The 19,559-nt window shown below is 42.4% G+C and overlaps 1 protein-coding gene across 1 annotated transcript; it reads left to right on the plus strand.

Moving 5' to 3' along the window:
- The first annotated feature begins 374 nt into the window (after positions 1-374).
- cyb5r4 (cytochrome b5 reductase 4) lies at positions 375-16,159 on the plus strand. The gene is made up of 16 exons (XM_070967156.1): positions 375-538; positions 1,266-1,390; positions 1,738-1,891; positions 2,527-2,627; positions 4,059-4,131; positions 5,959-6,037; positions 6,202-6,259; positions 6,628-6,721; positions 6,929-6,961; positions 7,045-7,167; positions 7,407-7,544; positions 8,638-8,784; positions 11,702-11,852; positions 13,157-13,243; positions 14,386-14,547; positions 15,634-16,159. Exons 1-16 carry the CDS (start codon positions 430-432, stop codon positions 15,686-15,688), a joined length of 1,689 nt encoding a protein of 562 aa, XP_070823257.1. The 5' UTR covers positions 375-429; the 3' UTR covers positions 15,689-16,159.
- Positions 16,160-19,559: the final 3,400 nt, after the last annotated feature.

A 19,559-nucleotide genomic window follows, 5' to 3' on the forward strand; every position in this document is an offset into this window, starting at 1 on the left:
AGGATCACTGTCATGACTTCCTGGGACACTAAATGAAACAGAGCCATCATTAATGTTTTATTCCCACCTGTACCTACAATGAATTCAAAAAATCTGATAAATGTTAGCAGTAGTCTGTAGCCATATGAACTCGGTGTAATTTTGGCTTTCCCCCAAGAAGGGTATAGACTGCCATTTCCCTGAAGCCTGGGCACAGTCAGATAGATATTCATGCCTCCAAACAAAGCTCCTTTCGGTTCATCAGCATGATACAGAGGCTCTGCCAAGTGTTCGCGAGGTGCACATGGACCTTTATTTTGAAGTCAGAACTCTTGTCCTGGAATCCTCTTAGCAGATTAGCCTTTCAAAAGCAAACCCTCCAGTTGCTGGAAGCTAGTACACTGTGCTAAATGAAAACATCAGAGCTGTGTGTGATACCATGTTTTCACAATGTCAGATAAAGATTCACAAGACGATGACAGCGATGACAGTGACAGTCTATCAAGCGGAGGACGAAGTGGTTCATCTTTCACCACTTTTATCAACAGTGTAATATCAGGTGGGTTATCGGCATTTTTCATCTAAGTTTGAATTGAAAGCACAGGTGTAATGAATACTGGCTATTTCAAAACCGTGTCAACCATGCGAGCCAGCACGCACAATCGTCTTCTAACGCGCAGAAACTGGCACACCTGAACGTTATCCTTGTTATTAATTACAGCTCCTTCTCCTGCTGTATTATGACAGAATATCTGCGGGATAAAAACAGAGCACGGTCCTTAAGCAACGCACATTACTTTAATAATTTCTTTATGCTTTTGCAAATACTGACATTACTGGCAATATATAAAACGAACAGTAGAGGGAAACTGAGCACTGTCGCAATTTGGTGACGTAATATGTTGACGAAGTTGTCAAATTGTGCGACATTTATTGTAGTTTTTACATGGTAGCGTAACAACATAGGCTGGGGGTAGCTCGGAATTAACCACTAAATAGTGATAAACCAACAAGTTCTCTCTTTAATTATTTGATTAGCAGATAAAAAACTTTGAACAAAATTTAATGTGACGATATGTAGTCGTCAGTTAGTGATGTAGTCAGCACACAGCGTTAATGTCTCGTTAGCCTAGCTTAGCCGTTTACCTGAGCAGCATTGCTCGACACAGTTTGACAGAGATGTGTCTCAACGAGGAAGGAACTTGTTCCAGTTACGCCTAGCAGCCAGTGTGACTACAAGACTGTTGTTCATATGTTATTGTGGTAAACTGCTGTTTGTGAAGTAGGTTTTCTTCGAAACTGGGGCTGCCTCCGAAGCGTTCACAACATGTTGAACGTTCCGACCCAGTCGTTCCCGGCACCGAGTTCCCAGCAGCGGGTCGCTCCGTCCGGCCTGTCCGGGAGGAACAAGGTAACACTATGAAGGACAGATACCACTCCTTTTTCCTCTCTGTACAGAGCACACCCAGCGGTTTTTAAAAACTGTTGCTTTACAGCTGTTTTAGAGAAACAGAAGCACACAACTACTCAATAATAATAGTGAGGTTCCTGTCTAGTTAAACCCGTTACAGCCAGTCTTCATTTCGCTATACACATAATTTTATCAACGTTATAGTGTGTGTTCATTTGACATAAAAGCAACATTAAGAACTGGAGTGTTAGCAGTAGTCTGGACTCTAGATGACAGTCCTGTTTGGTAGCAACACCCCTTCAAACAGGAAGGGATTAAGAACTGTTACATGACTCTCTCCTCATTAGGTGGCCTTGAAGCCCGGGCACAGTCTGATGGACTGGATTCGGTTCTCCAAGAGTGGAAAAGATCTGACCGGGCTCAGAGGGCGTCTGATTGAAGTCACCCAGGCAGAGCTGCAGAAACACAACACAAGAGATGACTGCTGGACCTGCATTCGAGGTGAGCCTGTGTGCTGGTCTGCTGTGGCACAGAAGCAGATCAATAACCTGCACTGGAGCTGCAGTATTTAGCCAGTTGGGGAGTACTTGATGTCAGCTTGATGGTACTTGATCCCACTTCGTCTTGAATATAGACACTAGACCGAAGTAAACCCCTCACAGACTTAAATTCACATCCCCTGTGTGTGAGAAGTGTGTGAATGCAGGTACAAGAGATCAAAATGCTTTTGGAGGAAAGGTGCGGCACTTTCAAAAATCCAAATTTACCGTGAGGCAAATGCATTTGCAGTAATGGTCTTCTGTGGTCCACCAGTTTGCTGAGCAAGCCCGGTGTGTGTGAGGTCTTAAGAGTGCACCAAACTGCTTACTCTGAAATACGTACAGTAGTGTTTTGTCTGTATGATGGCCTGTTTACTGGCACTGACAAAATAAGTTAAATGAAAATGTTACACCCTTAAATGACGGTTTTCTGCTCTGATAAATAATCATTTGATTGCCACAAACTCCCTCCCTTCTCAAATTGTAAATAGTCTTAATTCCATCATCTGTTATTAGTGTCTGTGCTGGTATCACTCTTTGTTAACAGAGGACAATGGAACATGATGTACATGAAGCTCTTTTTTTCTCTGTTTTCAGGTATGGTTTACAATGTGACCCCCTACATGGACTACCACCCCGGTGGAGAAGAGGAGCTGATGAAGGCAGCTGGGATAGATGGCACTGACTTGTTTGACAAGGTATGGAGGGTGATGGAGGGAGTAAAGCTCCTTTGTTTTCCTATTACTTTTTAAAGCTAAGGTAGACCTGTCATAGGTATTGAATGATTGTCTGATTGCAATTATTTAAGCTGACTGTTCATTTTACATGATTGTCAGAATTGTTTCCATTCACATGTGTAAAAACAGCTGGATGAAACTTGTAATGACATCATCTTATTGCACCCCTTTCTTCTGCTATGACATCTGAGTGAGAGTTAGCTTGCCTGGAATCTCTTCTTTGTTTGGATCCTCATTAGCATCCACAGAGCGGTCTCTGTTCTACCTATGGTCCATACAAAAGAAGAGCAACAAAAAGGCAATGATAGAGGTCGCATAGTGTCAACAAAAAAACAGAAAGTTCAGAAAGCGAGAGAATTGACTTTACACATGAAGCTGCATGAAACAGTAGCATCTTACAGACGTGGAAAGAGAAACAAAATTGTCACACACACACGGCACCAAAAAGTGCTCCACTGATGTCATGTACCCATGACCTGCAAAGCTGCTGATGCACAAAACAAAGCTGAGTCTTCTGGAAACAAGTCCTTTCTGAAAATTCAGTCTGCCTAGCCAGTGAGGAGCACGATTGGCTGTGGTTAGGGGTGACAGGAATGTGGTCTGTTTTCTCCATAGTGCATTGTTTATTTTAAATGTCGGTACCTGTGATTGTCAGTAATTTTGTTGTATGGTTCAGTAACAGGCTTTGTATATTTAAGCTGTTATTCATATCGTCCCTATGCAACGTTTGTCTACAAAGCCTAAGAGGCAAACAGAAATGTTCCAATGTTTAATACATTCATTACTGTAGATGGTGCTTCTTCTTCTTGACGTGTATGTGTGTTATTCAACTATTATACCATATTATTGGAATAAAATGAATAGAAAAGGACAATTCAATCATTAATCTAAATTATTTGTAGGTCTGTTTGTGATCATAACTACCCAATCTAAAGGTACAAATGGAAAAAGGTGCAGTGTTGCATTTTTATGTATTAATAACAATAAAACGACTTTTTCTCATGGATCCTTGAGACAGTAGAGAGTTGATAGTTTTGGTACAGCTTGGCGCTTTTCCAGCAGGGGGCCAGCTGCAGCACCCCTACTCCCCACGACCCTGACTGGAATTATTTTGTGTGTGTGAAATGTGTTGTTTGGCAGAGGGTGACTGCTTGCTCTTTGTAGCTCATTGGAGCTAAACTAAAGGCTGTGTGCCCAAACACTGAATGGAACATGCCCTGAAAAAGCTCAGCCAGAGCGACGACAAGCCCAGGACCTTGGGAGGACTGGTGCTTGTTGTGTTTTGACTGCTTTGTGCAAGGTTTGATATTGTTCTGTAAGCCCTTTAATGTGGCCTTGGGTGACTTGGGTATATATGTGTTGCTATGGTGACACGTGTGTGTTTGTGTGCAGGTACATCGCTGGGTGAACTATGAGTCCATGTTAAAAGAGTGCCTGGTGGGCAGGATGGCCACAGCTATTAAAGGTACACACACAGAACCCGGTGTTTCTCCATCAGTGTGCCCACTTGCTGTGTCTCACCTCTGCAGCCTTACCTCAGCGTTTAACCTGACCGTCATGTACTTTCACAGTCTTTGATATTCAGTAGCACACAGCACAGAGGCCTGAGAACTGTACTTCACCTGAGGTGCAGCTCAGTGTCCCATTCCCAGTCTGCAATCACTGTAGGTTCTCTGTCTTTAACAAAATACACATATGCTCATGGCCTGTGTTTGTCAAGTGTCATTTATGAAGATTCATATACTCACTCTGAGCAGCAGAAGGATGACTCCTCGGAGAGAGTGGAATGTCACTTTCAGCTGCAAAATACGAATGATGATGACATTTTTCTGACAGTTGCAGTGAAAGGTATTAGACTGTGAAATCACTGAAATGCAATAAATAGTAGCGCTTACCGTATATATACTGCATGTGTAATAGTAATAGAGGTAACTAATTTGCCTCTAAATGCAAAAATATGATGTCAGTATTGATGGTAGAGGCAGACCAGTGAACTGTGTGTCTACATCATGTTCCTTTAAATAGACAAAGGGATCTCTGTCAAAATTTAAAACATTTCAAACAAACAACAAACAAAAGAGAGAAAAAGCATCAGCTGATATGTTGATTCAGGAGTCTTTAAACTGTCACCACTGGCAATGGCTGCAAACTGCCCGTATCAGCTGGGCTGAAGTTAATATCAACCTTTTCTTCAAACTCACAGGCCATTTGTATCAGAGGCTGTTAGTAAAGCCACTTGTGTCGGATTTGGTGGATCTAAATCATCACTGTGGCTCAGTTGCAGTCAGGCCCAGAATGATTTCCATCCATCCATCCATTATCTATACCGCCTATCCCTTTCGGGGTTGCGGGGGCTGGAGCCTATCCCAGCTACAATGGGCGAGAGGCGGGGTACACCCTGAGCCGGTCGCCAGCCGATTGCAGGGCCACATGCAAGGACAAACAAACATTCACTCTCACACTCACACCTACGGACAATTTAGAGTCATCAATCAACCTAATGAGCATGTTTTTGGTCTGTGGGAGGAAGCCGGAGTACAAGGGGAGAACCCACGCATGCACGGGAAGAACATGCAAACTTCACACAGAAAGGCCCCGCCTGACCTGGGGATCGAACCGGCAACCTTCTTGCTGTGAGGCACGCGCACTACCTGCTGCGCCACCGTGCAGCCAGAATGATTTCATTATCATATATCATATTATCATCAAGTGTTCCCAAAACATGTCTTCTCCCACAGGATGCTTCTGCCTGCACATCATCTCCTGACAGCTTCAGCTCACCTGAAGCTCTCCTGACTTTCCGTAGAGATATGAGGAATTTCATCAGTAACCCATGTTGATAAAACGCTTTTACTTTACTTACATACTTAACTAATATCAGCGAGTTGATTTCCTACTTTCTGATGCTTGATAAATATGGGCCCTAATGCTCCTTTGAAAACCTTAAAAAAAGTCCAAAACAGCAGCTCCCAGCTGACTCGATGTCAGAGTTTTTGAGAAACACAACAAAAGAAGAGATTTCAAAATTGGATATCTGAAGAAGGAGAACAACTTTGACATGAAATAGACACAACAGTCACACATGATTGCTTATATCAAGCAAAGTCTTTGCAGCTGGATTTTGATATAATATTTATAAGAGCAGAAACTAATGGCTTCTTCCAAATCCACCTGAAGAATAACAGCCTCAGCAGTGGTTGGCGTTAATGTACAGCCTTTGTGATTTGAACCTGATTCTGAGCTCACATCTTTATTGTAGTGCTGTTTTTTTCCCCTCTGTTTCTGTTCTCAGCTGTCATCCCTCCACCACCAACTGGCCTCGCACCACCTACCTCTGCAGCTCCTCCCCCACCCAAAGACTCTCGGCCTCGGTATGAAAGACAGCACATATAGAAACAGATACGATACAGGCATGTCAAATTTCTACATAATCAGTTACATTATTATCCGCTGCTTGTTTTGTGTGTGTGTGTGTGTGTGTGTGTGTGTGTGTGTGTGCGCGTGCGCGTGTGCGTGCGTGCGTGCGTCTGTGTAGGTACGACTGGTTCCAAACTGATGCGACCGTTCATCTGGTCATTTATGCTAAAAGGAAGGTAATCACTCAGCGATCACACACACATCCATTGTTGTGTTTGGAGAGTTTCTCCTCCATGACAGACCGAGCACAGCAGAAGAACCCAGGAGTCACTCCTCACACCACTGCACCCTCTGTCTGCAGCTTCAGTCACACCTTTTGTCTGAGCATGTGAGGGTCAGGATGGTTGATGGGATGGTGACTGGGCTCATTTTGTCTGTCTGTTCTACTCATCAAACATCATTTCTGGTCAGAATTACTGTTAAAAGCTTCAGAATGTGCACCAGCTACTCACCTAGTTTGTTTAAATCAAAGTTTGAAGGCCAGAGAGGTGCCTGCCTCAGTGGTTGGAGGTGTCTGGTTTTTGCATGTTATTTTTTCTGTCAGATCCCCAGCACAGGCTGTACCACTGCTGACCTCCAGGCGGGTGTTCTACGACTAGAAGTGCTGCTGGGAAAAATGTCCTACATGATACATTTACGTGAGTAGAGATTTGGCTCTCTTTATTTTATTTTGCTGCAAAAACAGAATTGAGATACACTGAGGTATCTCTTTCTCCTGTGAAGCCTTTGTAATGTCTGCTTTGAAAAGTCCAACACAACACTTAGTGGCTTCCTTGTTAGTGCCAAGATTTTTTATTGTTATTGTTATCTGGTTGTAAATCAGTGTCGCTTTCATGCTCTTTCAGGTCTAGCTGATGAAGTTGAGGCAAACGTTGCTGGTAAGATAAGATCTCTGTTCAGCTGAAAAGAAAATCTTTGCTATTGTCCTGCTCTTAGTCTGAAACTGTCATGTCTTCAACAGTCCACACTGCCTTCTCAGTGGGAAAGATCCAGATCAGCATACGTAAACAGGCTAAAGGAAAATGGACAAGTCTTGGTCAACCACTGGAGTTTCACAATACATTTGTACTGAAAAAAGACAGAGGTGAGATCCCAGATGGAAGAATCCACTCCACTGAAGAGTGTTTACTGCCTTCCACTTATTGGTAGCCTGTTATTTGAATGTTAATAACATACGTTGTATCATATCAATCAGTCACTTAATGATGTCGACATTTCCAGTGAATACATGCACATCATATGTTGCCATCCCATTAAAGTTTGCTGGATCACCCAAAAGTAGCAGATAACTGTGATTCTACATCAACAATCTTTTTTTTACAGCTCTCTACTATCGGGATTGTGCGTTGGTGTCTAAGACCAAGGTGAACCATAACACCCATGTGTTCAGATTGCAGCTTCCACGTGGGACTGTCATGCATGTGCCTGTTGGAAAACATGTCTACCTCAAAGCCATTCAAGGTAAGCACGAAGCAGAGGGACAGCTAGGCTGTACTGAATCCAGTGAGTGCTGTCCTTTATGCTTAAAGTAAGGAAAACACTGATCCTGCTACATTCAGTGATGAAGGTGCAGTACACGTGATTCCAGCTCGCCCGGCTTCAGTATGACATACTGAGTCAGTGGAGAACGGCCTTTGTTAGGCTCTACTGAGCATGCTTGCACATCATCCACTGCCACTAAGTGCAGTAGATCTCATGGCTGCTTTCAGGTCCATCTGTTAATGTGTTATTTCCCCATCTCTCTTGTGTAGATCTGCCTTCACATCTTTGTCGTTTAGTGAATCAGGCTATCACAGAATATGTGACTATTCTGCTTTATGAAGCATACGAGCTTGACCGTTCTGACCATGACATCATGACATCAAGTTGGGCTTTAAATTTCAACTGTTACAAAAACATCCACGCACTATTGCATTGTGATAGCATATGATTGTATGTTTTCTTAAAATGATTTCAGTTTTAGAGTGTGACAGAATTCTCATGTAGAGACAGTGTGGTTCATATTTCTCTAAGTTGAAATTGAAATTAATTAAATATGTTCAGAAATATTTTTGTAATCAGACAGAAAAAGATATATTTAATACAGTCAAATGAATATTAAATAAATATTAACTCCACTTCCACACTTAGTAAGTCTTTGACAGAAGTGGTCGGATTCTGAACTGTTCTTTGGTCCAGACAACACTTTGATACGAATTAGTTCAACCATTCGTGTCAATCAGCAGTTTTTCATGCGATGATGAACATGATGGCAAACACGATGAATTCCTGATTTCTGATATCATGTTTGTTATATTATGATGCTCATTAGGTGGCACTGAATGGTGTAAAGCAAGTCTTTCTCATCATGAAGAGAGAGCATTGTGGGTGGAGGTGTATTCCTCCATATATAAACATGATATTACTACAGATGCAGAGAGGAGCTCTTCACTGAGGCTCCCTCAGAGAATTATTAATGTAGTGACAGATGAGGTCTGAAGGAAGAGAGCTGATTTAGGATGCTTGATATGATTGTAAGAAATTCTGTGTCATTATTGTTTTTGTTCATATCCAGACACTGAGGTAGTGAGGCCATACACTGCAGTAGACCAGAAGCTGGCAGCAGCCTCCCAGCACTCCTCACAGGAATCAGACCTCTACCTCATGATCAAGGTTTACCCTGATGGGGTGCTCACCCCACATCTCAACAGCCTGCACGTCGGTAAGTCACGAACAAGAAATATGGATGAGAAGGATGGAGGGTCAGCTGTTTGTGAATGAAAGTGCAGATTAGCATCATACCTTCATTGTCATCATCTTCATGCCCGCACAGTGTGTGTGTATCTGTGTATAATTAGTGTGTTTAGCTTAGTAAGCAGCATTATGCAGTTATGAACCAGTTTTTTCTGAGCAGGACTCTGAAGTTCAGTCGACAATTAGATGATGTCTGATATTACCAAGGTCCCAAATTCAATCATTTTTGCTGCATAGAAATATTTAATAAAGTATGAGATTAGAACCCATTTAGTGTGGGCCAGATAAACTCCATCAGAGAAGAAACTCTTACTCATTCCAGCCTAAACTGTATGACTCAGAGGAAATGAATAAGAGATGGAATGACACAAGACAGATGAGCTTAATGTATTCTTTAAAGAAATATTAAATGTACAGTGTGATAAGACTCCCTGAGGTGGATGTAGCTGAAGGTTAACTGTTTTATAAAGACACTGCAGTTGCTCGCCTGCTTTAAAAATGATTTGGCTGTTTATTTTGAATAAGGTTGAGTTTAACGATCACAGAACTCTCCGCTCTCCCTATCCATCCTGTGTTGGCTTGTTTCAAATGATCTTCTGTAGTCTCCTCACTTTTTGTCTCTATTTCAGGTGAATGTGGAAATGTGGAATGTAGATGAAATGATGGAGAAGTCATGAATTGCAAAAGTGAGGAGGGGAGTGTTAATTATTTGACAAGTAGAACTAAAGTATTAGGTTCCCTGTCGGCTAATAAAGACTGTTTGTAGTTAAGCTCACAGTAAAAGGCAGTGCTGAAGTCAGCTGTTCAGTGACTGAACAGTTCATGATTCATTTCTTTTGTTGTATCATATTGAGCTGTCAGTGGTTTAGATGAAGCCTCCTCATGGATGATTCCCCATCAGTTCACTGTTGGAGCAACATGGCATGCAGTGCCATAGACCCTAATTCCAATGGGATGCTGTGTAAAACACACAAAACAAAATGTGATGACTTGATAGTGCTTTTTGACATGTTTTCAATTGAAAACAGTGCAAAGACAATACATTTCATTGATTTTTGTAAATATCTGTTTATTCTGAATCTGATGCAGCAACACGTTTCAAACAAATTGGACAGGAGCAGCTAAAGACTGGGAAAGATGTGGAATGCTCCAGAAACACCTGTTTGGAACATTCCACAGGTTAACAGGTTGATTGTAACAGGTGATGGTGTCATGATTGGGTATGAAAGGAGCATCCTAGAAAGGCTCAGTCATTCACAAGCAAGGATGGAGCGAGGTTCATCACTTTGTGAACACATGACTGGATAAAGGATGTTAATGCATGGGCTCAGGAACACTGTGAAACCGTTGTCAGTAAACACAGTCAGACTGCAAAGACTGCATTCTGTTTTATTTCTGTTTTACACAGAGCACCAACGTTTTTAGAATTGGGGTTGTATTTTGAGTTCAGGCTGGTCAACAGCTCAACAGAACATTATTTCAGGGCAAGACAAACCCAAATTTGTATTTGACTTTAGAATGTCCACCCACAACCTGTCCCAGAGCCTTCAGATGTGTCTCATGGCCTTCCTCAATGTTAACACTTCACTGGGTGTGAGCAGAAGATGCACTTGTCTTTACATCTTTGTTGCCATGCTTGCTCTGCGCATACAGTCCATGTGGTCATACATATTTGCATGCGGAGGGTTTGCACAAACCATCGCAGACACGAACAGATGACGGCGTTTCCGTCATGACTCCTGGTTGATGACCTTTGACCTCTTCTCAGTGGCTGTTGTGACTGGTGTGGTCTGGTGTTCACAGACAGCTGATGCCATCTGTTTTCTGTGTTCTGGTCCAGGGTTCTTGCTGTTTCACTGACGTAGAGCTCCACACAGCTGTTGTATGTACTTAAGATCCATATACATGCAGCGGCCACATGACAACTGAGCAAACTCGCTAATAACCAGGAGATGCCCTGTAAAGCTGTCAGGAATTAGCCTTCATAGTCAGTTTTTTAGCTGAAAATAAGATAAATGATAAACTACGAGCTTAAGAGTCACTGAAAGTAACAAACCTGTGTCACATTTTTAGCCATTCACACAGGACATCCACGCCATTCAGCCACCTGTCCCTCGTGTGGCTGTTCGCTTCTGTTTTAATCAGTCGTCTCTACGCTGTCTGTTTTCTGTAACTACAGTAGGTGTATGTTGGGATCTCAGTGCTGCCAAAACGCGACTGACCCACACATCTGTGCTCTACCTGAACGCACCCTGTGTAGACAGAGGTGGAGTCCTGCTCTCACTATGCCTGTGTGGACATTTACTCTTATCTTTCTTTTTTAAAATACTCTTCGTTGGTTCCTGCTTGTTTAGTTGTTCCTCGGTCCTCTCCTTGTTCCTCTTTCCCTCCTCCATCATACTGAAGGACAGCTGACTCTCAGTTACCAGTTTGCAGCCAGCCCTGACCCCAGTCCCGACAGAATTTCTGATAAACACACTGATCTGCTGTCCTCAAGCTCTTTCAGAAGCCAGCGTTCTATGAGATCTAATGACATGTATGTTCTAGCACTAATCTCCTGCTGTACTGCCACATGCTCTCCACCAGGAGCTGTTGTGGGTTTGTTTTAGGAGTCAAATGATATGTGGTTACGACGTCATTTCTTACTGCATGTACTGTATCTGACATACAGTGACTGTCCCGGTGTAATTTCAGTAAAACAGTAACTGATTATCATGACAGAACGTTGCCTATCCAGATGTGTGTGCAGTCCCTTCTGTTTGACACCCGTGAACTTCATGTGATGTTTTTCTCTACTCCAGATGTTTTACTCTGACAGCGTTATGTGATCCATTGTATTAATTATATTTTTGCTCACTTATCTGTTTTTACTTTTTACTCCATAGGTGACCATATAGCCATTAGTGGTCCAGAGGGTAACTTCAGTCTCCGCCCCCTTCGCGATGTCACATACCTTTACCTTTTAGCAGCAGGCACGGGGTTCACGCCCATGGCTCGCCTCATCCGGCTGGCCTTACAGGACTTTGACACCATCAGGTGGGAACTCTTTTAATACTCAAATCAGGAGGCAGAAGTCTTTGTTGCTCGGAAGCCTGACCAGAAATGCTCTGCAGAGTTATGTTTTTAATTCATCTCATCCTTATATTTTATTATGTCTCTTTTGTGACCTCATGATGTAGTTATTGTGTTTTATTCTGTTTCATCACAGTTTAGCGCCTCTGTCCTTACACACTTAAGCCCCTTTCACACATGAACCCCTCACGGTGCAACCTTGTCATCCATAGCAGTAATCTAACAGTCTCTCCCAAATTTCAATTTTCATTCCAACTGTGTGGATGGAATAAAACGAATATCCAGCAAAACTCTTTACATGCAGCATGTCAGCTTATGGGACTGAAATGAGAGTAGCTCTTCCTGTCGTTCAGTGCTTTTTCGCTGTCCAACATTATGATACAGGCAGTATAATTCACTCTAATAACGTTAAATAATGAAATTGATACAAGTGTCAGTGGGAAGGGGGGGTGGTATCCCTCCCACTCATGATAGTCTTTAATTAAAGCTTCAACAGCAAAATGAGTTCACTTCACTTCATCCAGAAGTGATGCAGCCTGCAAAGAAAACACTCCTCATCAATCACAAATGCTTTTCTCTAACTCACAGCTCTCTGTCTCTGTCTGTCTGCCTGCCTGCCTGCCTGCCTGCCTGCCTGCCTGCCTGCCTGCCTGCCTGCCTGCCTGTCTGTCTGTCTGTCTGTCTGTCTGTCTTCTGTCTGTCTGCCTGCCTGCAGGTGAATGTCTCTCTCTCTCTCTCTCTCTCTCTCTCTCTCTCTCTCTCTCTCTCTCTCTCTCTCTGTCTTCTTTTCTATTCTTGTCTTGTCTCCTGTGTCTTATTTCCCTCCTGCATGGATAATTTACACGTACTTATCCGTGTTTATCTTGTTAGTCGCTTGTCGTCTCCATTGAACGCATCACACTTGAGATATTGTCGATTAAAAGAGAGGCAGAACACTTCATTAGCACAACCCTAATCTAAATGCTTGTTATTATGATCAAGTTTTAGTATTATTACTCTGGATTTAGATGAGAGGTTTTTGTTGTAAAGTAGTGACATGTGTCAAGTAACATTTAATGACAGCTGTACCTACAACACATTAATGGAGCGTGGCTTTCCTGTATCGAACACTTATTCTTGTTTTGGAAAAAAGACTCCTTGTCTTCATCATCAGCCTTTCCCATCCATAGCACAGAAAACAGTCATAATATGTTCCATTGTGTGTGTGTGTGTGTGTGTGTGTGTGTGTGTGTGTGTGTGTGTGTGTGTGTGTGTGTGTGTGTCCTCAGACAAACCAAGCTGCTCTTTTTTAACCGACAAGAGGAGGACATACTGTGGCGCTGTGAACTGGATGAACTGGCTGCTGATAATGAGAGGTACAAAGCTGTGTGTTCGTGCTTCTGGCCTTACACTGTTTGTTTCTGTCACAACCCGGCCTGCAGATGTTATTCACTGTAAACTGAATCAAAGACATTGTGGAGTGTGTAAGGTAAGTGCATGAGAGGATAACTCTGTGAGAGAGCTCACAGGCAGAGATGTGCAGAGGTGAGAGAGGAGGAGTTGTCAGCAGTCCATCCTTTAAGCATGTTGGAATTGTACGTGGCCGTCTATAAACATCTTTCTAATTGTTCTGTATGGGGCTTTAGCTGATTCTGGGTCTTTTCTGAGGCCCTTTGTGATCGCCTGCAGCAAATGCAGCATCATATAAGATGGTCAGATTTTGCAGCTGCAGTCTTTGGCAGTTTGCGCTTAAAGATAAAGGTGGAGAAACATAACCTGAATTGTACAACATCATTTCAAGGAGGAGAGATCAATTGGTTGTGTTAAATAATATGTATGGAGGTTAGCAACAGAGAGTGACATGGTCAATTAGACTCTGTCCTTGTAAAGCATTTCAACATATGAGTCCAACATCCCCTGGACTGCAGATGCTGGTGGTGGCTCCCTGAACACCGTGGAGGACTGAATGACAGATTTTCAGGGATTTACAGTACATCAGAATACATCTGAATAGGCAATGTTGAATGTTGGACATTAAGCTAAACAGTGTGTTACATGATGTCGGAATCAGCTACAATACTGGTGAAAATTTCATATTTTACTTTGAAAAAATGGATCACATAGAGTTTGGGTCGTCCTGTCCCCAGGAGCCTGTGATTAAACAGAGACTACTCGTGTTTCACGTTTAAGTGATTGTAAGCGACTCACTTTAACTTTCTGTCAACTGTGCCTCACATACCTTTTTTATGCTTGTGTTCGTAATGATGACCAAAACCGCAAGTGACTGTAGAGCAGATTTTTCTACACACATAGAAGTGACGGTATATAGCTTTATGTAGCTTTTTCAAATTTAAGAGAAGACATTAGATGTGTGCAAAGCAGTAAAACGTGACACTGAGGGGACATGAGTCGTAGTGTGAGTGTACACTGTGCTTTAGGCTCGACACATTAGTGATGAGGCAGTCAAATGCTGCTGCTTTTCAGCTCTGCACATCTTCAGTGTGTGTTTGTGTGTCAGGTTTCAGGTGGAGTATGTCCTCTCTGAGCCCTGTGACAGCTGGACCGGCAGGAAGGGTCGGGTGGATGAGTCCATGCTCAAGGATTTCCTCAACAGGCCAGATGGGTCCAAATGCTATGTGTGTGTGTGTGGCCCCACTGCCTTTACAGAGCTGACGATGGGGTGTGTAATATAACCTTTGATATATAACCATCACCTCACTGTCCTAGTGTTCTGACAAAATACTGCATCTTAAAGGATATTTCCATTTACTGCTGTTCAGGTCATAGCTTTGGCACCACCTTCTATCAGTTACGATGACTCAGCACACATCAGATTTGGGAACATAGTGACATTACTGCAACAGAGTCAGACAGGATACGACACACGAGGGACATCACAACAGACAGATGATGAGAGAGCTTTATTTGGGGGTAAAGGCAAAAGTGAGCAGGTCTGAAATGTTGCTAGTAATCCCTCATTGCACAGGAAAACCATGTGAATTATGGTACGGTCAATCAAACCAGGAAGAAAACTACATACTGCCTTCCAAGATGGCCCCCATTCAATCCTATGGAAGTAGCTTACAGGGTATACGCCATGAATATGATTGGAGTTGGATTCAGGACTACCAAACTGGCAACCTCGTACTGCAATGAAAACAATCCCCATTCAGACCATCCTTAATGAAGAGATGTTTGTGAACAACTCTAAAAATATAAGACAAAATGTTTCTACATTTTTTATTCATCTTTGTATTTTTGAAAATGGAATATTTGTTAAAAGTTTTCCAGAGCACCTGATACCATCCCAAAGTGTAAGGACACCATGTCCTTCTGTTCAGAAAGCAGCTTTCACTCTCCACTCGATCCAGCTCTTATAATAAACCCACAGAGCAGAACAAGTCTCCACAAATCTGAAATTGACAAATACTACTCAAATTGTGATAAACCTCAAAAAAAAAAGAAAAGAAAAGGAAAGCTCGCCTCTCTTTTTAATTCCATGTTGTCATGAGTTAGTTCATTTTATCATTCCCACATGAGAATTATGAGGCATGATGTGAAAAACTTGCCATTCATAAATAAAGTGATTGTAAGTAATTATAGATTCATGGTCACAGGAGATGAGCCTCTATTTGAAGCACTGTAGACCTCAGTGCAGTGACACTGCATGCTCGCCTTGAATGGATCACATTTTTCTTGTTCTCTGGCACTTTCTTTGCACTCAGTGGTTTCTAGCCTTCAGCTTCTTTTCTGTTTGTCCTTCCAGGTTGTTGAAGCAGCAGGGCTTCAGTGATGAGGAGCTCCATGCCTTCCAAGGCTGATGAGCTCTGCCTCAACCCAGCTCCACTCTGCAAAGACTGTGTGCCTGTTAGTGAGAGAGGCTGTCAGTTTTCATTTCTGTGTTTGTGAGAAATGAAGGGAACATTGTATTTCTATGCACCAAGGACCTGATGATGCTTAGAGCAGACAACACACTCCAGGCTATGATGGGCTGTAAAAGAAAATCACAGTGCAGCATGATTCATGTGATGCTGAACAGTTAGGTCAGTGTCTGGAACAAAGTTAATGGAGTTCATGAAAACAAGGAGGTGATCATTGTAAAGGGGAGTAAATTCAATTGGACAGAGGTTGAACATGATGTAAAATGATGAGGTATATGCAATCTAAAAAGAGTTCACCTGAGCTTTGTAGTGTGTTGCAGAGGATCTTCTGCAGACAATCTTCCAGTTACATGAATGCAGTTGCAGGAGAGTTCAAACCATTGCAGTGAAATAAAAGGCATTATAGTGAAATCTGTGGAGCTTAGTCTCCATTCCTTAAGACTGGGGTCATTGTCATTATTACTTCCAATTAGACTTTTGACTCATGAAGTTGAACTTTATAGAAGTTGATTTTTAAAGATAACCTACATACAGGCCAAACCCTGCTTTTGCTGCCTTACAGTCACTGAAATCAGTCACATTGCTGCAACAGAAAGGAAACACTGTGACGTAACACTGTACTACAGTGTGGTGCTATACCGTTCTTCAGCACATAAGATGCTCTTTATGCACAGACATCATCTCCAACTTAAAAACAAATGAACACCTGAGCTCCTCCTGGCCTGTTTCACGAGAGCCTAGCAAAACGTTGCATTGATTCTGAAATGCACCTTACAGTGCACAGGGACACACCATCAATCATGTAACCTGTGGTCAAATGATGCCTCTGGCAGCTGCTCATGTTTATACTCCAAGGCTCCTCCTTTGGATGCCGGTGTCTCACTCTTGCCCAATGCATTGGTGTTAACTAAAGACTGGGAAAGATGTGGAATGCTCCAAAAACACCTGTTTGGAACATTCCACAGGTAAACAGGTTCATTGGTAACAGGTGATGGTGTCATGATTGGGTATAACAGGGGCATCCTGGAAAGGCTCAGTCGTTCACAAGCAAGGCTGGAGAGAGGTTCACCACTTGGTGAACACATGACTGGATAAAGGATATTAATACAGGGGCTCAGGAACACTTCTTAAAGCTGTTATCGGTCAACATAGCTCATTTGCAAATGGTTGCATTCTTGTTTTTACACAGTGTCCAACTTTTTTAGAATTGGTGTTGTACCATCCTGATGGTGCCTCACCTCCTCCTTGACCTCCTTCTGTCCCTGCCCTGGGCTTTGTAGCAAGGGTAGGGAAGCTGCCTCTTGTAGCCCTGTACCTCAGCTGAGAGTCAGTGACTTCCGTTGCCTGTTGTATTCTCCACTTCCTCCCAGATCATCCATCCAGATCACCATCAAGAAAGGTTTGAGTTAGAAGAGATTGGGCTGCTTAACGCAGCCTCTGTTTGTGGCAGAAATACAGATTGGTATCATAAAACCTTTGACAGTCCTGCCCCTACTGTTCTGTGTGGTCAGAAGTGCTTCGCTTGGTTTGAACCCACAGATGTCAGTGCAAGTGTGTAGTTACTCATAAAGTGTTCATCCTTGAGATCCTAAGTGCTGTGATGTGTTTCTGCATTTTGCATAAATATGTATAACTTTATTCTCTTGATGAAGACTGAAGTCCCTATTGACTAAAAGGTCACTCCATCACTGTAAGTGAATGAGAAAAACAAGGTATTCACAAACTGTGGAATGAGTGGAAAGCTTTCTCATAGCACAACATTAATTTGAAGATCAGGTTTTTCAAATGGATCTTTTCAGCAGTGCTACCCCAGAATTACTGTAGCAAATACAAACAGGCATGAAGACATTGTGCAAGCGTCTGTACACTTGTGCTTGCAATTAAATGATGACATACCATTATGTTTTTAAAGGGATTGTTTGTTTGAGGTTTTTAATTTTCTTAATGAACGAGATGAAAATTGTGCAGCTTCTGCTCTGTGTGAAAGGTGGGATTCTGCTCAGTTGTTACTTTTATTCCAAACAAATCACACAAGGATTTCACGTGGTAAACACCCACCGGACACTGCATGCTAACAACAGAAACTGCCTGTTCAGACATTAAGAGTAGTCAAGCAGATATTCCCTCATGTGAAAATGTTGCACAAAGGTTCTTGAACCTGTACACAAATCCAGTTTCTGCCAGAGATGCTGAATCACACACAAAGTAAACCCAACATCAGGTCCAGCATTTGCTCTCAGGTTCCATCCAGTTTATTGAAGCAGGTTTTGTCCTGTCCTGTCCCACAAAAAGACCAAACAAGTCAGCAGCTCCTTTCACTGATCAACTCAGTCGACACAGCTGCAGACTGCAACCAACTGAATACCGCTTGTCTCACCCCTCCCTTTCCAAGGGTGTAGGAGAATGTATGATGACCAGAGAACTCATGAAAAACCTGAAAGACACTCTCTAGAGCCAGGGTTTTGTTTGTCTGTTCTGGGCTACTGTAGAGTCATGGTGGAAACCAGGGAAGACGACCCGCTGCCTTGATAGGTATAAAGAGCTCATTCTAAGAAGAATGAAAACACAGTATTGTTAATTTCAGGTCAGTATACACAAATGAATACATAATGTTGCATTTTTGCCAATAAATCCCCCTAAATCTTCCACACTGGACCTTTAAAACAGACACAAGGAAGAAAACAGGAAAGGTCGACTAGAAGAGGAACAGCTGTGTCACTGCATTAGACACCACAGGCTGAGAGCAAACGGGATTACTGGAGTTATTATTGCTTTGGGGTTGGATATTCCTGAGGAATAGTGTAATTTATGTATTGTATATGCTGCATGTTGCATCTCCATTTTTGACTTTGGAACATTGTTATCTTATGAATAGACACCAATTTCACAATATTGCTCTTACAAGGCTTGACTGATATCTAGTATGTCATTATAGGGGACAATTAACGGCCTTTCATGAAAGGTGCTCCAGACACTACAGCCCACCTCTCTGAGGAAGATATGATGCAGCTCAGAAAGAGTGTTCCATGGTCTAAGTGCGGTTTGAAAAGTTTTCCACCGTGACCAGAAATCAGTCCTGGGGGAATAACTGAATATAAAAATTTGGTTTTTGCACACATAAATGCACAATTTTCATTTGAGATGAACACTGAAAAAATAGATCAGTGGTTCTCAAAGTGAGGTCCAGGGACCAACAGAGGTCCCTGAAAGCCCAGGCCTATCAATAATCATTGTTGTAAATAATTGGCCGGGGCCCCCTTAGTGGCCAGGGGCTCCAAGCAACTGCCTGGCTTGCCTGTCCGCAAGCCCCGCCCCTGCACAGATTGATCAGATGCACACACTGAAGACAATCATGAATAAACTCTTTTTTTTTTTTTGCTTTTTGTGCACCTTTAGAAGTATGCAGGTCCTAAGTTTTAAGAGTCATATCTAGTGTGGACCCTGTTGTAGTGTGAAGCATCTTACTGATTCTTTCTGGTGTCTGTCTCCTCTGCTGTTTCAGTGAAGTGCAGACTCATAGGATGGATGGAAGCTCCTCAATAAGTGCAGGGAGAGCTATGGTGTGGAAGAGATAAAGAAAGAAGCAAGCAAAATGCATTTACCCAAACTTTCTGTTGATAACAGGTCAGCTCAGGTATGGGTTGTTTTTTTTTTTGTTTTTTTTTTTTCAAGTTTGGTTGAGAAATATGAGGTATATGAGGTGTATGTTTTTACAGTCCGTGTAGTTGCAAGCAAATGCAGATACCAATATATCTATCCAGGGTTATCCAGCTGAATTTGATGGTACATTGACTGTAAACATGTTAAACAT

The sequence above is a fragment of the Chaetodon trifascialis genome, chromosome 7 (genome assembly GCF_039877785.1).
Source record: "Chaetodon trifascialis isolate fChaTrf1 chromosome 7, fChaTrf1.hap1, whole genome shotgun sequence".
NCBI classification, from domain to species: domain Eukaryota; kingdom Metazoa; phylum Chordata; class Actinopteri; order Chaetodontiformes; family Chaetodontidae; genus Chaetodon; species Chaetodon trifascialis.

What these genes read in the sequence shown, in the direction of transcription:
- cyb5r4 (XM_070967156.1), top strand. Translation starts at nt 430, where the DNA reads ATGTCAGATAAAGATTCACAAGACGATGACAGCGATGACAGTGACAGT. An exon ending in GCCTGTCCGGGAGGAACAAG is followed by an intron (nt 1,391 to 1,737) that starts GTAACACTATGA and finishes TCTCCTCATTAG; the next exon opens with GTGGCCTTGAAGCCCGGGCA. An exon ending in TGTACTGAAAAAAGACAGAG is followed by an intron (nt 7,168 to 7,406) that starts GTGAGATCCCAG and finishes TTTTTTTTACAG; the next exon opens with CTCTCTACTATCGGGATTGT.